Below are 19022 nucleotides of genomic sequence, written 5' to 3'. Positions count from 1 at the left end.
ATCTCCATTAAAGTCAGCTAGTTCTGCCCATTTACGCCAGCTAAGGAACTGGCTCACAATTTTTAGGCGCTATCATACCCACATACATTCTGACCTTTTGGTGTGTGATTTGGTATAATAGGGAAGAATTATTAGGTGTTATAGTCCCACAGCAAGAGTATGTAGCTATTTCTGATTTCTCTTGTGAACAAGTCTACTGGCATTTCCATTAATGTAAGAATCTAGCAGTTGCATGAAATCTTGTTATCTACAATAGTAAAACAAATAACACAACTTCCTCAGTAAGCAAAGCCTCTTGTAAGAAATACTTGAAAGAAATGGCTTTTTAACCAACCCAATGTGGCTCCTGGTTTAGGTGGGTCTGTTTCGAAAATCAGGAGTGAAGTCCCGAATCCAGGCCCTGCGTCAGATGAATGAGAGCTCCCCTGAGAACGTCAGCTATGAAGACCAATCAGCCTATGATGTGGCAGATATGGTAAAGCAGTTTTTCAGGGACTTGCCAGAACCTCTTCTCACCAGTAAGCTAGGAGAAACCTTTCTCCATATCTATCAATGTAAGTAAAATGATGGTTATTCTGAATGTTACTGAAGTGTCAACCGTGGGCCTGATTCATTCAGTTAACTTCAAATGCTTTGGATCAAGCAAAATGTGATTGGTGCTGTACACAGCACAAAATAAAGACAGTCCCTGCTACTAGAGGCTGTGGCTGAGATTTTCAAAGCTACCTAATGGGATTTGGGCATGCAGTTCCCGTAACTATCATGGAAATTGGGTGTCCAAATCCCACATGCAGCTTTGAAAATCACAGCCTTCCAATCAAAAAGAAGCACCCAGAGAAGATGAGATGCACAGGGAAAGCCAGAGGAGGAAATAACCTGAAACAGTTTATATTATAATATCATCTTTTTTTAAAAAAGTACTAACTCACTTCATCTTGGTAAAAGTCTTTTGAATGTGGAGAGGATGGCGGCTTGGCCTTAAAAATGAGAACATTAATATGAAATGAATTTTCATGAGGATATAGCTTTTGAGGGTTTGCATTTTCATTATATCTACTAACATTTATATGTACTCTAGTCCCGTAGTTTAGATCCCAAACTTAAGTCCTGTTAAGAGAGCTAATAGGGGAAGAAAACCTTAAGGGATTTTTCTTTTAGTTTCATTCCTCAGCAATGTCTGAACCTCAAACATATCAGAAAGATACCAGTGCATGTGAGCCAGAAAGTGAAACTGACCATTCTAGTCTAATTGTCCAAATTAGGGGGGGAGTCAAAAGTAAACAAACAGTGGAAATAGTGAAAAGTAAATTAACAACTTAAAATGTTCTGTTGTCGGAATTTCAGGTGATACTGTAAGAGAGAAACCATTTTAAAATACCGTATGAGCCCAGTTTTCAGAAGTCTATCCTAAGGTACCCGTATGCCCCCCCTCCTTCCATTAGCATAGTATCTGAGCACCGCACAATTTTTAATGTATTTATCCTCACAACACCCCTATGAGGCATGGAAATACTGTTATCCCTGTTTCACAGGTGAGGGGCTGAGATGGAGAGAGACAAAGTGAAACACAGTGAGACCAAGGTCACACAGGAAGTCCGTGGGGAGCAGTGAATTGAATCTGAGTCTCACTAGTCCTAGACTAGGGACCTAATCGTTGACCCATACTTCCTCTCTCTGCTTTCATGCCCAGAAGCTGCAGGGTCACACTGAACTTGAGGCACATTTCATAGCCTTTATAAAAAGCACCTGTAATGATTTGCACCAATAAAATTGCTCCCATAATTACTTGCATCACCAAAATAGCAGGCTAAGTAGAGGATATATCTAATTCCAGGGCCATATTTTATGTTCTCACAGTGACCTTTTAATAAAAGTATGTTATAGCCATTGTTTGATGAAAACTGGGAATGCTCCTGTGTTAACACAGGAGGGAAAGCCAGTCAACTGTCACATCTGAATGCCCACGTCTCTAAAAAGCACATATGGTTTCAGAGTGTGGAAACTCATATAAAACTACAAAACCAATAAAAAAAAAATCTCCTTTTAGGATGTTGCTAGGCCTTGTAGGAGCTTCTGTTTTGGGGAAGTCAGATGTATTTTATTTATAACTAAAGCTGGTCCCATAATACTCTAGTACAGCACATAGAGAAAAGATTTCAAGAAGGAAGTTGTGATATTCCACTTTATGGATCAGCCTTTTACCATATTCTTGTGGTTATAAAATGTCATTTGAGAAAATGATAGTAAAGCCTCCATGTACAGTATATATAGGGAATAAATTAATTCCAGGGCATAGTAAGGCTAAAGAGCTTAAGCCTGTACTGCTGGGAGAAGAAGAAATGGCTCTAGGAAGGATTTCTTTGCACTGTGTGAGTAACTTTAAGGAGCTCACAAGGACTTCCATATGGATTTGTTTAAAACAAAGCAGTAACAGGGAAACAGGTGGGCTTTCCTACATATTGAGAAACAAAGTTTAGATTAAAAACAGGTAGGATTTTTTCCTCCATACATTCAACAACATTTCTATTTCTCTGCTTCAGGTAGGACTGGACAAACCAACCTTTCTGGATCAAAAAAATAAATAAAAATGAACAGTTACTTGAGTACCTGCGGTAGCTCATAAAGTGTGGTGTTAGATCAGGGGTAGGCAAACTATGGCCCACGGGCCGCGTCTGGCCCATCAGACCTTTTAATCTGGCTCTCGTGCTCCCATTGGAGAGCAGGGTTCGGGGCTTGCCCCACTCTGCACATGCTGTAGCTCTGCGCAGCTCCCGGAAGCATCAGCATGTCCTTCTCCAGCTCCTACGCATAGGGGCAGCCAGGGGGCTCTGCGCGCTGCCCCCACCCCAAGCGCTGGCTCCGTAACTCCCATTGGCTGGGAACCCTGGCCAATGGGAGCTGCAGGGGTGGCACCTGCAGACAGGGCAGCGGGCAGAGCCACCTGGCCACACCTCCACGTAGGAGCCAGAGGGGAGACATGCTGCTGCCGCTGGGAGCTGCTTGAGGTAAGTGCCGTCTGGAGCTTGCCCCTCCTGCCCCCCTCCTGGACCCCAACCCTCTGCCCCAGCCCTGATCCTCCTCCCGCCCTCCAAACCCCTCAATCCCAGCCCGGAGAACCTTCCTGCACCCCAAACCCCTCATCCCAAGCCCAGAGTCTGCACCCCCAGCTGGAGCCCTCACCACTGCCCCTTGCACTCCCCACATACTCCAAACCCCTCATCCCAAGCCCAGAGTCTGCACCCCCAGCTGGAGCCCTCACCACTGCCCCTTGCACTCCCCACATACTCCAAACCCCCCAGCCTGGAGCCCCCTCCCCCGCACCCAACCCCCTGCCCCAGCCTGGAGGCCCCTCCTGCACCCCAAACCCCTCATCCTAGCCCAGAGCCCATACCCCTGCCTCAATCCGGAGCCCCTTCTCATACTCCAAACCCTTCTGCTCCACCCCAAACCCCTCATCCCTGGCCCCACCCGAGCCCACACCTCCAGTCAGAGCCCTCATCCTTTCCACATCCCAACTCCCAGCCCAGAGCCCCCTCCAACACCCTGAACTCCTCGTTTCTGGCCCCACCCCAGAGCCCGCACCTCCACCCGGAGCCCTCACCCCCTCCTGCACCCCAACCCCCAATTCCGTGAGCATTCATGACCCGCCATACAATTTCCATACCCAGATGTGGCCCTCACGCCAAAAAGTTTGCCCACCCCTGGGTTAGATAGATACTTAACTATGGGAATTTGTGTTTATATGCATGTAGTTTACTTAATCACCAAAACTGGGGTTGGGAAGGATTCTTTTCCCCATGACATACTGACAAGAACTTGAGGAGCTGGGACACTTGAGGAGCTGAGTTGATATATCCAAAATGATTGATTTCTGTGATTGCAAGGGGATGAGCATATCACAGTTCAGATTGTGCTTAGTTACCCTATACTTGGCATAGCAGTGGTTTATGTTACTCTGCTTAACCAAAACTCCCAGTTAACTGAAGTGAAGTCCCTCAGGGTTGTATTGTGTTCTTCATTATGTGCCAGAATCCAGGAGGGAGGGATGACACATTGCACAGACTTACCAAAGATTCCTCTGAGTTTTCTGAAGGTTTCCTGTGTCCCTTGCCACCTCTAGAAAGTCAGGGTTGTACTATATCAATTTGCCATTTTTTGTCTGAAACCTTTTAGAATAAAGTGCTTGCGTGAGCTAAGAGACAGAACTTAATAGCTCACTGTTGCATCAATGGTAACTCAGGCTTTGCTCTTCTTTTATAGGGTTATATATAATGTATTAAACACCCAGAGGAGTTCCAACCTGAGGAAACTTATGGAAGCTTTAGAAATGATTCTGTCCAAGATGCTATATAAGCATATCTATTACTACTTTCATTAAACTCTTCCTAGGTTCAGGACATAAGACGCAAGCATTTTCCCAAGCGTTCCTAATGCTTTTTGAATTGCTCTCCCAAGGGCAGAAAAATCATAGAAAATAGCATTTAATGCTATGGCACGAAGTACTGTTCTCACATCATAAACTCTAAATGAAGTATGATCTCCTTCTTAGAGAACTATCTCCTCAGGGACAGAGAAGGGTAGTAAAATAGGCCAGACAGGCTATGCACTATGGAAAGATAAAAAATATAATAGAGCTTAAAAGTTTGGACTCAGTCCTCTTTAGTACAGGTAGGTATTCACTTTCCAAAACATGGAAGAGTAGGATTGAGCAAGCTCAGAATATGTAAGAAAGAAAAGCTCAGGTTTTCATAGTCTGACATTTAAAAGGTGTTTTCCCCCTCCAAAAAAAGTAGTTCCCACAGTCCAAGTTCCTGTGTTCACTTTATCATGTTCCAGTGTCTTTACAAGATGTTATGATTAATCCCATTGAATGACACTTGATTTTCCTCAGATGTTCCCAAAGAGCAGAGACTTCTGGCTGTGCAGGCAGCCATCATGTTGATGTCAGACGAAAACAGGGAGGTTTTGCAGACTCTGTTGTGTTTCCTGAGTGACGTTTGCTCTGTAGAAGAGAATCAAATGACTCCGATGAATGTTGCTGTGTGTCTGGCCCCTTCCCTTTTCCACCTTAATATATTAAAGAAGGAAAGCTCACCAAGGTAAGTAACTGTCTTGGCTGTCCCCTTATCTTTTACAGAAAGGGCTGGAGTTTAAAACTTAAATAATATTTTATTAGCATGAAACAAAATGATGCTTTTGATGTTTAGACCAACATTTGGGGTCAAATTTTCAAAGGTGACTGTTGAATATTGCACCTCAAGATTTGGGCATGCATTCTTTGAGAAGGCATTACAGAGCCAAAGGGGCATTTACATATATAGAGAAAGTCATTTAATTCTTGCACAAGTAAATGCCCATTTTCATCTGTAAATTCAGTGGGCGTAAGTATGTTTTGTAGGGGTAGTTTTGGCTTTTGAAGGCACCGAGCCTGATTCTATTGCCATTGGAATCAATTGGACTTTTGCCATTGACTTCACTGTGCAGAAGATAGGCCCACAGAAGATAGGGCAGGGCTTTTAACAAGCACATTTTCAGTGCATGGTACAAGGTTGCAGGCACACAATTCCTGTCAAAGTCAATGGGTGTGTTGTGGCTTAAATCCTGTGCAACCCTAAACTTCACCCAAATCATTATTAAAAGAGGCATCATGGAAAGGAGAGATAAGCATGGAATGCTTGTGTTCTAATCCCAGCTCTGCCAATGACTCGCTTTGTGTATACTTGAGTAGCATTCTGCTAACTGGAAAATGGAGCTCATTTCAGGCCATGTTCCTGTCGTTCATAACATGGTGAATATAGATTAAACAGGGCTTAGATCCATCCAAACATTGGTGGCCCATCTAAATGTCCCCTCTGCATTCCCTTCCCATCCCTGCCAAAGATATTACTATGACCATATTTTGAATCTGTTCAGGTATATGGGTCTGGAAAAGTCTCCTTGTAGCCAGTCCCTTGCCAAGCATTTTAAATGATGACAGGGTAGAATACTGGGCATATTTGTTGAGGGTCTGTTGAACAATGTATCATATGCAATATACAGCATCTTTAAACATTCCTGCTTTTAACTTTGGCTTGAGTTAAACACTTTTTAGGTAAACACTTTTCTCCTTTGGAATCAAAAAAAGGTTTTGTGTGGTCTGAATGATCTCTGAGAAATGTAAATGTAAAAGGATTTTCTCTGTGGCCAGGAGAACATTGTGCCATTATGTTTACTTCATATTAAAAAGATGATACCTGAGACACTGAATTCAATTACAGAGTAATACAGAAAAAATATGCAACAGGAAAGCCAGATCAGAAGGACCTCAGTGAAAACCTGGCAGCTACTCAGGGACTTGCACACATGATAATAGAATGCAACAAACTTTTTGAGGTGAGTGGAAGACTCAGCATTATTCATGGAGACCACAGTACATAATAGAGCAGCCTTTGAAATATTTACAGTTTAGACTTACATTTCCGCTCTCATTTTAGCTTAGAGGGTGATGGTTCCTAACTTATTTATAAGCTTGTTCCAGCTGAAGTTTATTTCTCATTTCTTTATGACTGTCTCCTTCTGCCTTTTCAGAGATGCAGGTATTACCACCATTGGTTTATTATCCTTGGGGAGTTTGCAGCCCAAAATTCTGTGTTAACAAATTTTACTTTATTATCAAAATTTGTTGTTTTAACATTTAATTAGTTATATGTTTTTAGTATCTTACTTTAAAAAAAATCCAAAAGGGAGCTGACATACTTTGTTCTGTATGTAGTGTAACAAAGCTGTAGTTGCCTAGGACTACAGGGTGATTACTGAACCGCATGCACTGGCACTTGCCATTTCAGGGATAGAACTTGTATCCTCCTGCTCCAAAAGTACATACTAGTTGTCTTGAGCTAAAGGAGAATCGTTATTAGCACTAAAGGGCTTTTGACATACAATTGAACAGTCTGATTCCATCCAGTAGAGAGCTGTGGTACACAGACACATTGGCTATTTCATTTTCATATCTGGTATCTCATGATTAACAGTAGGCACAGATAGCAATGGGTATCTGCTTTCATAGATTCATTGTGCTTGTGTGCAGGATAATACATTATGCTAGAGAATGCTTCTCTTAAAGGGCAGTTCTCAAAACAAGCCTCTACCTCTAAGTTTTACCTGCTTTCTTTGAAACAGGTCCCCCATGAGATGGCAACCCAATCTCGGAATTCCTATGTGGAGGCTGAAGTGCATTGTCCAACAGTGGAGGAACTAGGAAAGCAAATGGATGAAGAAGGAGGAAATTACCAAATGTACCTTGAAAGTCTGATGCAGAACCTTCAGAAAGAAGCAAAAGAGAAATTCAAAGGATGGGTCACCTGTTCTAGCATAGAGAACACAGAACTCGCCTACAAAAAGGTAATTTCAAGAGATGTGGAAGAAGTAAAAAACAAAACAAATTAAAAAAAATGGGGGATTAATAAGATTAATAAAACTGGGACTTTTCAGCTTGGAAAAGAGGCGACTAAGGGGGGATATGATAGAGGTCTATAAAATCATGAGTTGTATAAAGAGAGTAAATAAGGAAGTGTTATTTACTCCTTCTCATAATACTAGAACAAGGGGCCACCACATGAAATTAGTAAGTAGCAGGTTTAAAACAAACACGAGAAAGTATTTGTTCACGTAACGCACTGCCAACCTCTGAAACTCCTTTGCCAGAAGGTGTTGTGAAGGCCAATACTATAACGGGGTTCAAAAGGGAGCTAGATAGATTCATGGAAGATAGGTCCATCGATGGCTATTAGCCAGGATGGGCAGAAAGTGTCCCTAGCCTCTGTTTGCCAGAAGCTGGGATTGGGTGACAGGGCATGGATCACTTGATGATAACCTGTCTGTTCATTTCCTTTGGGACACCTGCCATTGGCCACTGTCAGAGGACAGGATACTGGGCTTGATGGACCTTTGATATGACCCAGTATGGCCATTCTTATGTTCCTATTAGCAATTATCTTTGAGAACTCCTGGGTAAAGTCCAAGAAGACTTGAGAAGGTTAAACATAGTACCTGTCTCTAAAAGAGGGAACAAAGAGGACCTAGAGAATTATAGACCAGTCAGCCTAACAATCAATTTGTAAGCATCCTAAGGAAAATAGGGTTGTTAGGAATAGCTAGCATGGATTTGTCAAGAACAAATCATACCAAACCAACTTAATTTCCTTCTTTTGCAGGGTTACTGGCTTAGTGGATTGGGGGGAAGCATGACATGGTATATCTTTGATTTTAGTGAGGCTTTTGATACAGTCCCACATGATGTTCTTATAAGCAAACTAGGGAAATATGGTCTAGCTGAAATTACTATAAGGTGGGTGCACAACGGGTTGAAAGACTGTACTCAAAGAGTGATTAACAATGGTTTGCTGTCAGACTGGGAGGGTGTATCTAGTGGGGTCCTGCAGGGAGTCAGTCCTAGGTCTAGTACTATTCAATATTTTCATTAATGACTTGGATAGCGGAGTGGAGAGTATGCTTTTAAAATTTGCAGATGACACCAAGCTGGGAGGGGTTGCAAGAACTTTTGGAGGACAGAATTAGAATTCAAGATTACCTTGACAAATAGGAGAATTGGTCTGAAATCAACAAAATGAAATTCAGTAAAGACAAATGCACAACTACAAAATGGGGAATGACTGAGTAGGTGGTACTACTGCTGAAAAGGACCTGGGGTTATAGTAGATCACAAATTGAATATGAATCAACAATGTGATGCAGCTGCAAAAAAGGTTAATATCATTCTTGGCTATATTAAAATGAGTGTTGTATGTAAGACATGGAAGGTAATTGTCCCACTCTACTTGGCCGCGGTGAGGTCTCATCTGGAGCACTGTGTGTGATACGGGGTGCCACACTTTAGGAAGTATGTCAACAAATTGGAGAGAATCCTGAGGAGAGCAACCAAAATGATAAATAGTTGAAAAAACCTGACCTATGAGGAAAAGTTAAAAGAGTGCATGTTTAGCTGTGAGAAAAGAAGACTGGGAGGGGGGAGCTGTTAAGGGCTGTTATAAAAAGGACAGATTTCAGAGTACAGCCGTGTGAGTCTGTATCCGCAAAAAGAACAGGAGAACTTCTGGCACCTTAGAGACTAACAAATTTATTAGAGCATGAGCTTTCGTGAGCTACAGCCCACTTCATCGGATGCATAGAATGGAACATATAGTAAGAAGAGATATATATATACATTTATATGTGAATCTATTTCCCTATGTTAAGTATCCTCACACCTTCTTGTCAACTGTCTAAATGGGCCATCTTGATTATCACTACAAAAGTTTTTTTCTCCTGCTGATAATAGCTCATCTTAATTAATTAGCCTCTTACAGTTTGTATGGCAACTTCCACCTTCTCTGTGTGTGTGTGTGTGTGTGTGTGTGTGTGTGTATATATATATATATATATATATATATATATATTTTCTTACTATATGTTCCATTCTATGCATCCAATTAACTGGGCTGTAGCCCACAAAGATTATGCTCTAATAAATTTGTTAGTCTCTAAGGTGCCAAAAGTACTCCTGTTCTTTTTATAAAGAGTACTGTGATCAACTGTTCTCCATCTCCACTGAAGGTAGAAAAAGAAGTAATGGGCTTAATCTGCAGCAAGAGAGATTTAGGGTAGATATTAGGAAAACCTTTCTAAATATAAGGGTAGTTAAGCTTTGGAGTAGGCTTCCAAGGGAAATTGTGGAATCCGCATCATTGGAGGTTTTTGAAACAGGTTGGATAAACACTGGTCAGGGATGGTCTAGGTTTATTTGATCCTGCCACAGCACTGGGGCTGTCACTTCCAGCCCGACCTTTCTATGATCTTGGGCTCTCTGTGGTTTTCTCCGCACTACAGAGCTGTATCAAATAACAGAACCCAAGGGCTTAGAGCAGATTTTTTGCTATAAAAGCTATTTTACTACTTTTGGGGCCCCAGAAAGAACAACCTTTATCCATCCAGACACAAGAATGAGTCACCATGTCAATTACTCTTGAAAACTCTTATTAATGCAACTCCACGGATTAGCCAAAAGGGCTAATCCTCTGGGCACAGCATCACCTCAGATTGCCCAAGTGTTTCAGATTGAACTTTGGACTCTTTCAGGGCAATCAGAGTTTCGGGTACTGGGCCAAGAAATCAGTCTTATTCTAATCATATTGTATATCACCTTTCTTCAGCCCCTCTTACCAGCTATTTTTCAAACATTCTATGACCTCTTCAGGAAAAATCCCACGTTCTACTTAATATCTTTGAGGTAGGAACTTTGGGCCAAATTGGCATCTCAGTCCCACCAATATAAAGAGAGTAATGCCAGTGCCATTGGAGGAGTTAATCCAGATTTACGTTGTTGCGAGAACAGAATTTAACCTACTGTCTCATTTTTCTGTTAAGTGTCAGCACATGTATATTTCTATATAAACAAATAATATTGAACATGCCTGTAAATATAAATGCTGTGAAACTTCATCTTAAACTTGAGCTCTGAGTCCTCACCGGAAATTCTTTAATCAGTCCACACCGAGAACATATTCATAGATCCAGCATTTCCATTTTTTCTTTATTGTTTACTGAAGGTTGGGGATGGCAACCCACTCAGGCTTTGGAAAGCTTCAGTGGAAGTTGAAGCGCCTCCATCAGTTGTACTGAATCGAGTTGTAAGAGAACGTCACCTTTGGGATGAGGACTTCTTGCAATGGAAGGTCGTAGAAACTCTGGATAAGCAAACAGAAATCTACCAGTATGTATTGAACAGCATGGCACCCCATCCTGGCAGAGACTTTGTAGTTCTAAGGTAAACTTTCTAAAGGCAACCTTCTAGCCTCTGACTTCTCCACAAGGAGTTTCTGTTATTAGAAAGATCTGGTCTTATATAGCTTTCTCCTTAACTTTTATACACTAAGTATACTATGTCATCTACATACAGGCTGTAATATTTTATTTCTCAAAGTGCATTTAAAACTATGCGCTTAGAGCATACTGATCTTTTTCTCAATGACATTTGAGCAACAGTCTTGCAGAACCCATGTATCAGAACATAAATATTGTTCATTCTTAGGACAGGTGCCTGAAAATAGCTGCTCTCAAAATAATGCAGATATAACCCAATTGTTTTTTCTCCTGCTTTTGCCATGCTGTTTGGAGAATGGTGGATATCTCATTTTCTTTGAGTTTGATGAGCCAGCTGTTTAGTAGAAAAAATACTAATACCTTTAAGTTAAGGTTACGAGATAACATTTAAAGTTGGAATATTTGTAGACCAAAAAATGCTACCATTTTTAAAAAAAATCTAAATATTTAAAAGTATGGAAATGAACTACGAATGGAAGGTAGATCCATATTCATATATCCTCCCTGTTCTTGCAGCGCCTCAAATAAATGTGTGTGTGTAAATTGCACATTCCAAAAACAGCCTTAACTCTGCTCATACACAACCGATAAACAGAAAACCCTCTTAAATGCACGCGCCCTTTGAAACCTTAATGGTTGGTTCTTGGCCCACTCATCAGGGCAAAAAGCTGGAATGCTGTGTAGAAAGATTTCAGCTACAGAAGAGCTGTCCCTAACTCAGCCATCAGCTGTTGAATGTTTCCTTTTGATTGATTGTGTGCATTATTGTTCTGGGCCTCTGCTTTCTCTTATTGGAATGATATTCCACTGAAGTGATATGCAGCTTTGACAAAGAAAATGATCCAGCAAATCAGAATTGCATTAGGGAGAAAAATGATGGAAGGTAATAGAAGAGCCCAATGAAATATAATTATCTCAATATATTCCTTTTATTGTTAACTTTTTTATTCTGTCACAGAATAACTTGCAGACATTATTGGTATAAAGGAAAGAACTACTGGAATTCCTAAGAGAAGTTTAAAAATACTTTCTGTAATTTCTTTATGATCAGAAAATATTAGACCTTACATTACACATTTTCCTTTGCCTGCCCAAGATTGACTGGGCTAAATTCCTCCCTGGCATAACTCTATGAACGTCATTTCATTTACACCAGAGATTAATTTGGTCCACTGTGGCATTCCCTCCTTGCCCCAAGAAGATTGTGTAACAGCAGTTGGGGAGGTTTTTAACCGCCTTTATTCTGGGTCATATTATTTTCCTTTCAGTTCACCATACGTCACAGTGTTTTATGTTCCTGAAACACCCACAGTGCAGTCACATCCATCAAACAAAATCTTGAGAAAAAGTTTTCATTCTCGTCATTAACCTAGCCAGGATGGCTCAGCAACACCGTTGTATATCACTGGCTGAAATATATGTATCATAAAAGGGAATCCTGGCTGGTTTATGATGCACTGAAAACAGGTAGGAGAGACCAAGCAGTAGGCTTGTTATTTACAGCCTTTGATTTGAGGCTGGAGCTATGTTAACCAATCAGATTGCCTGTCCTAATTAATGCACCTTGATTGGCAGCAACTGAGTTCAGTGAAATTATTAACCTCTAGAGAAGTGAGTTATTCACTGTACAGGACCGCTAACTTCCATCTCGCCTTCAAAATGTTCGTTTTACACTTTTTAAATTCAGGGCTATCATTGAAAGGTATCAAAATGTTTCTAAAAATGATAAATGGGATATGTGGAAGAATGCATATGTCTGACTTTATATTTTGGAATGAATGTGAGCCTTAGAGAAGGAAAATATTGATAGACGGTACTTTGCACTTATATAATACCTTTCATCAGAGGATGTCAAAAGGCTCAACGTTAATTGATCCTCACAAGTGCTGTAGTGCGATCTCTTTATTGTGGAAGTGCAGAATTTTTTTTACAGAACTGCACTCAAAACCAAAACAATGTAAAATTTTAGTGCCTACAACTCCACTCAGTCCTGTTTCTTGTTCAGCCAATCACTAAAACAAACAAGTTTATTTACTTTTAGGGGAAATCATGTTGCCTGTGTCTTATTTACAATGTCTCCTGAAAGTGAGAACAGGCATTTGCATGGCACTTTTGTAGGCAGTGTTGAAAGGTATTTACATGCAGATACACTAAACATTTGTATGTCCCTTCATGCTTCAATTTGTAGGTGTTAAAGTTTTACATTGTTTTAGATTTGAGTGCAGTTATGTTAAAAAAAATTCTACATTTGTATGTTGCACTTTCACAATGAAGAGATTGTACTACAGTACTTGTATGAGGTGAATTGAAAAATAATATTTCTTTTGTTTATCTTATTTACAGTGCAAATATTTGTAATAAAAAATAATAAGTGAGTCTTGCACACTTTGTATTCCGTGTTGTAATTAAAATCAATATATTTGAAAATGAGGAAAACAAAAAATATTTATAATAAATTTAAATGGGTATTCTATTATTAACAGTGTGATTAAAACTGTGATTAATCGCGACTATTTTTAATCCTGCGATACGTTATGATTTTTTTTAATCGTTTGACAGCCCTACTTAAAACCATGAATCTGTGAATCAGCCAGACTTTCAGAGTCTAGCTCTTGCTTTCTGCTCTGCTCAGAGCTTTCGTTCTTTCTCTAAACGTGATCCTTTCTTTCTTAAATGTCTTGTGACAGGACATGGAGGACAGATTTGCCAAAGGGAGTGTGCACACTAGTGGCCGTTTCTGTGGAACATGAAGAAGCTCCTCTGATAGGAGGTGTACGAGCAATTGTGATGGATTCTCAGTATTTAATAGAGCCTTGTGGCTCAGGAAAATCCAGACTGACGCATGTCTGTAGAATTGATCTGAAGTAAGTACCATATCTGCCGAGAGCAGATCAGTGACATCCCGTCAATAAACCAAAAATCTCTAAGCTTAGTTCAGCAGGGTTAGCCAAGAAATGGCAGTTATGTGTTCCTAGTAGTAATACAAGAGCTGTACTATTTCCTGTATGCAGTCAGTGTCAGTAGTTTATAGGGATTTAATGCATTTTCTGAAATGATGTTACTTTTAAAAGATGAGTGAAGCAAGATAAGAACTAAAGTGCTGTTCTCTTCCTGAAAATGGTACCTTCTTCCTGAACAGATCTACTCTTGGTGCTTATTCAGGGGCATAGCCTCTCACATTAGTGACAAAAATATGGCTTTACTTCTGTTTACTCCTGTTAGACCTGCAGTGCTAAGACAGTGAGAGACAGATCCTGTTTCTGAGTGTGGTTCATTAGCAGCATTGTTTACTAAGTTCTACTCAGTTATGTTTATGGAAAACTACTGAAGGTCGTGTGGGTTTGCACTGGGGACTTAGTCTGAAAATCATGGGGCTGCCCATGAGCAAGTGGGGGTCTAACTTGGCCTGGAGAACTGTTATTGGTTATGATGTATAAAAATGAAAGAACCAGATTGAATTTGCAGGGATGGCAGTTACAAGAAAACAAAAATTTCTAAGCCAAACACAGTAGAAATAATTGAGAGGCAAACAGAGAATCCCAGTATGCATTTCTGCAGAATCACATTTTATAGCAGAAAGGCTCTTTTAACATACAAGAAAAGTCTATGGTAGCGCCATCATAGTTCATTGTTCAATGCAGGGTTTATTTCCTGCAGGTCTGGCAATAATGGAGCACAAGTTGTATTCTACATAAGTTTTTATACTGGGCTTATCACCATAGTATCTGAGCACATGTCAATAGTACATTAAGCAACGTGACTAACATCTGTCATGTATTTGTTCCCTCATGAATTGTTTGCAGTGGCATGTTTATGGTTTTGGATAATTTTTAATATATCACAATATATTTTTAGATAAGGCAAAGTTAAAGAAATGTTGCACTTGGAGTGGAAGGTGGTGAGGTTTGTGATGGTCCTTAATTCCTGGAGGAGTTCATTCCATTTCTTGGACCAGTCCCTAAGAAAGTTCTGTCTACCATACATTCAAGCTTTATCCTTATTGTGGAGAGTTCCATTGTCCCAGAGGAGCAAAGCTGTCAATGACACTCTCCATTATGAAGCTTTAGGAGATCTCTTAGATACCCTGGGCCACTGTGCATCTTGAAGATAAGGCCTGAGACCTTAATTCAGTAATCCATGGGCAGCCAGTGTAACAATAAGAGGACCAGTTTGATGTGTTCACAACAGCCAGCACTGCTGAGGGGGAGAAATGGTACCTGCCAACCTCATCTTTCCATCCCACGGACACCACTGTATAGCTGACATTACCACAAGAGTGAAATGTAAATTTGAATATAGCACAGGAGAGTCTTCAAAGTTCACTGGTGATGGTAGTGATGATGATAAAGCGTATCAGGTTCTTCAACAGCACTGTGGGATTTCAGTGAGGCTGGGGTATCACATGGGAATCCCACTCCTATGAAGCAGTTTTTCAGTAATTTCGTTTTCTTTCATTTCCTCAGAGGCCATTCCCCAGAGTGGTACAACAAGGGCTTTGGACATTTGTGTGCATCAGAAGTTGCCAGGATCAGAAACTCATTTCAGCCTCTCATTGCTGAGGGACCAGAAACCAAAATCTGAGGAAATATTCCAGGAATGTGTGAACCTAAAGCAGAGTATGGTAGACAGCAGAAAGACCCAAAGCAAAGGTTTGAGTAAGGTTTTAGCATTATCTGTAACAGAAGTCTGACCTGATGTCTGTACAGTGCCAAAACAGGGATTTCACAGGAAGGCCTGCTCATTCCAGAGACTTCACCCACCTCTTGCCCCATCCCTTGTATGTTAATTTCAATTACTGAAGTAAACCTTTTTTTTAAAAAGCTTTTATCATTGTTACTTTAAAATGAGACTATTACCATTACTTGTGTGTTGCAAAATTCTGATATTTAAAAGCTTCTAAGAAGCATATTTTAATTGTAAATAAACCATGTACAATATGTATATACTTATCTATGTATATTATATATATATATCTATATATGTATATGTAAAGTAATTATTTTGTATATAATTTAGTGCTTTCTAGAAGAAATCATCTGCATCAATTTTGACCTTATATGGACCTGTTCTTGTTGCTTGTTTCTCAGTGTTTCACAGCTACATAAGCTGTGTTTGTTATTATCGCAAGGCTACGTGACATAATCTGTGTGATATCTAACAGAAAAATGGATGATTGGCTGTTCTCGTTTTTGTTGTGTGTGGGGGTGTGTAAACTACAAGAAGGTACATAGAAATAGATGTAGGGAGTTTAGAGGGGATAACTGTGTGTTTAAAAATAATGAACGGCGGTTCACTATCACCAAAAAACGCTAACATGGACATTGTAACTGGTATGCACATTTTGAAGACCATTTACAATAAGCTGTAGGAAGTTTGTGACTATTCCATGATAGCTCTTGAAAACTTGTCTGTTGCCTTAAACAACTAAGTAAGTATTTGAAGTTAGAGGACCTCACCATTTGTAGTAGTAAAGCTACTTCCTATATTAAGTCTAGGGCAGTTCAAAGGAATGCTGCAGATACTGAGGGTAACCTTAACTGTTCATCTGGAGTCAAACTGGCAAGTTATTAAGGGCCACCACTCTGAAACCTCTCTTTTAGATTTCTGGCTAAGTGTGTACTTAGGGAGCTGTTCTTTCCTTCTTCTGTCAAGATATTTAATTGTTAACCAAAGTCCAAAGCAGAGTTTCCACCAGAGATGGACCCAGATGTGCAGCTAACTATCACACCTTTACATATATTTTCACTATAAAAAGTAACTAATTCTTGGGAAAATAGCTTTTTTGGAAAGTGCGAACATTTTCATTTTATGCACTGCACTGATCTTAGCTATGGCACCCATTCTGCTTCTGTTGACAACAATGGGAGCAGGAGAAAATCTACTGGACCATTTCATTTTCAGGGACTAAGAGGAAGAATGCTTTAAAAATGTTTGTTAGCTATGATACAGGGTTTTTGTTTGTTGTTTTTTTTTAAACTAACATAAGATCAAAAATGTAATTATATACATGAATCCGTTTAAAAAAAAGCACAGGTCTATTAATACAGCACTCCTTCATTACTCAGATATTTGTTCACCTTGACTTTATTTATTGCTGCATTAACCAGTTTGGTCATTCATAACCAGTGTTTTAGTTCACTTCTTTAAATGAATTCTACCTACATTTATTGTGAGTTTTAATCTATGAGATTTATCATCCTACTAGTAGCTACTGAGATTTATATCATGATTCAGTGGTGCTGGAGTAATGGCTTCACACAGTGACTCTGCCAGTACTTTGAATCTGCTTAGATTACATCTGTTGTGTTGTGTTTGTTGTCAGCAATGTGCAATTATATTATTAAGAAGTATTAGAGAGATATGAGTACCGAGATACCTTCATATGCCTCCAAATATCATAAGACAGCTGTATGCCACAGTAACCAATCCTGCCATTCTGACTTGTCATTTTCCAGCGATGGTGGTTCAAGAACATATGATTTTCCATCCCGGATTAGATCACTGGTGAATCAAGATCAGTGTCCTGCTGTCAGCTGTTATCACTACTGTAAGATTCAAGAAGGCATGCCCCCTCATAAGGCACATAGCCACCTGAGCAGTATTTTACATGGAGAGGGACATTTTTGCTGTCTCTGAACCCCCGGCACAGCCTATTCCCTGAAGCATGAGAGTTCAATGCCCTTATCGTACATGAGCTTACAGAAGTGAATACAAGACTGCCTGTGTATTAATCAACACAGAATTATCCAGACACTGGAAACAAATAATTTCTGGAAGAGAAATGTAGCAAACCAGGACAGGTTGTCTTATCCTGGGATAATCAGTTGGAGGAGTTGCAAAAAGCCCCCTATTATAATTACAAAAATGGTAGAGGACCCCTCCTGGTTAGGGGGGAGCAGAAGCTTTGCAGCTGTACTTGCAGCATCTCTTAGCCATATATTGATTAAATACATTTTCTTTTAAAATGTGCCTTAAGGCACATGTCTACCAGTCAGACACTACAGTATGTTGTATTAAGTGTTATGCTGCCATTTGGAATACAATATGACATCCACATTTTGAAATATTATACTCATATTAATACCTCATATTTTTACCTCATTTTTTGGTATCAGTCGTAGATAAGTAATTGCAGAGGTGAATAAATTTGCATACATTAAAGCTTCAGAGTTCCTTTACCTCTGTGTGTTCATTATTTCTATGTTGGATCTGGAAACAAACCTGGAGCAGCTCCCTCCCGGCCAGTGCTCACACACCATGAGAGCTACAGTGATGTGAGCTTTGCTAGTGGAATGCCTAGAGGGCTTCAGTACCAGTGAGTCTAATGTCTTAGGTTTCTCAGCCCTTACACAAAATTATGGTGATTGTCCTACCCCCTCCTCTTCTCCCCATAACCATTAACCCAGTAGTTAGAGCACAGTGTTGAAGTCCCCACTCTGCCTGATGTAGAGCAGGGACTTGGATCTCCCACCTCTCAGATGAGTGCCCTAACCACTGGGCTACTGTGTCATTCTTACTCTCACTGTGGGACCATGAATATTTAATTACTTACACAAAGTTGCACAGCTTCAACAGGTGAGATTCGCCCAGGATGTGGGAGCCCTGGCTGTCAATGCCCTAACCGCTGGGCTAAAGGTTATAAGGGGGACCCAACCATTTTATTGTGAGAAAGCACCCAGGCCTGTAACTCCAGCAGAGGGCTGACGGGTGCGAATCCCAACCAGAGGGAAGCGCTTCCCTCCAGCCTACTGCAGGGCTTTAGATTTCACTAAGTGGCAGGGTACACAGCGAGGGCGGAGCATCAATCCCTTTAAAGGACAGGGATTTTGCCTCATCCCCTCACCTCCACATTTCCTAGTAGCAGCTCTCTGCACCGCATGCTGGCTTTTGGGGATCCCGTTCTTGGGCATGTAACTCTCCCCTGCAATGTAGCAGGAGCCTGGTTGGCTAAACGTGGGGCTCCATATTCCACTATGTGACAAGGCAACAATGAGGCTAAGTCCCCCTGTGGATCCAGACCTAAGAATCTTAGGCTGCATCTGTTCTTTAAAATACAATACTCAACCTTGCAAGTAACCAAAGAACTCCTCTTATTAATATGTGTTCCCGCCACCTAGGGCTGTCAAAGACCTAGGGCAGGCAGGAGTGGAGCTAAGGAAAGCGTT

General features: G+C 40.5%; 1 protein-coding gene across 12 annotated transcripts in view; it reads left to right on the top strand.

Moving 5' to 3' along the window:
- The window catches only part of STARD13 (StAR related lipid transfer domain containing 13), a 492723-nt gene extending 474688 nt beyond the window's left edge, over window positions 1–18035 (top strand). For 11 of the 12 annotated variants that reach the window (XM_037892239.2, XM_037892229.2, XM_037892218.2 and 8 more), the window contains 7 exons: window positions 356–554; window positions 4892–5099; window positions 6258–6372; window positions 7159–7380; window positions 10584–10801; window positions 13545–13721; window positions 15321–18035. In XM_037892239.2, the coding sequence (XP_037748167.1) occupies window positions 356–554; window positions 4892–5099; window positions 6258–6372; window positions 7159–7380; window positions 10584–10801; window positions 13545–13721; window positions 15321–15438 (1257 nt within the window). In that variant the 3' untranslated portion in view covers window positions 15439–18035. The remainder of the gene's footprint in view (window positions 1–355; window positions 555–4891; window positions 5100–6257; window positions 6373–7158; window positions 7381–10583; window positions 10802–13544; window positions 13722–15320) is intronic. The other variant, XM_037892233.2, reaches the window with a different exon arrangement.
- Window positions 18036–19022: the final 987 nt, after the last annotated feature.

Source organism: Chelonia mydas, chromosome 1 (assembly GCF_015237465.2).
Source record: "Chelonia mydas isolate rCheMyd1 chromosome 1, rCheMyd1.pri.v2, whole genome shotgun sequence".
Classification (NCBI taxonomy): domain Eukaryota; kingdom Metazoa; phylum Chordata; order Testudines; family Cheloniidae; genus Chelonia; species Chelonia mydas.
The sequence above is the reverse complement of the archived record's forward strand: the minus strand, read 5'-3'. Positions and strand labels throughout refer to the sequence as shown.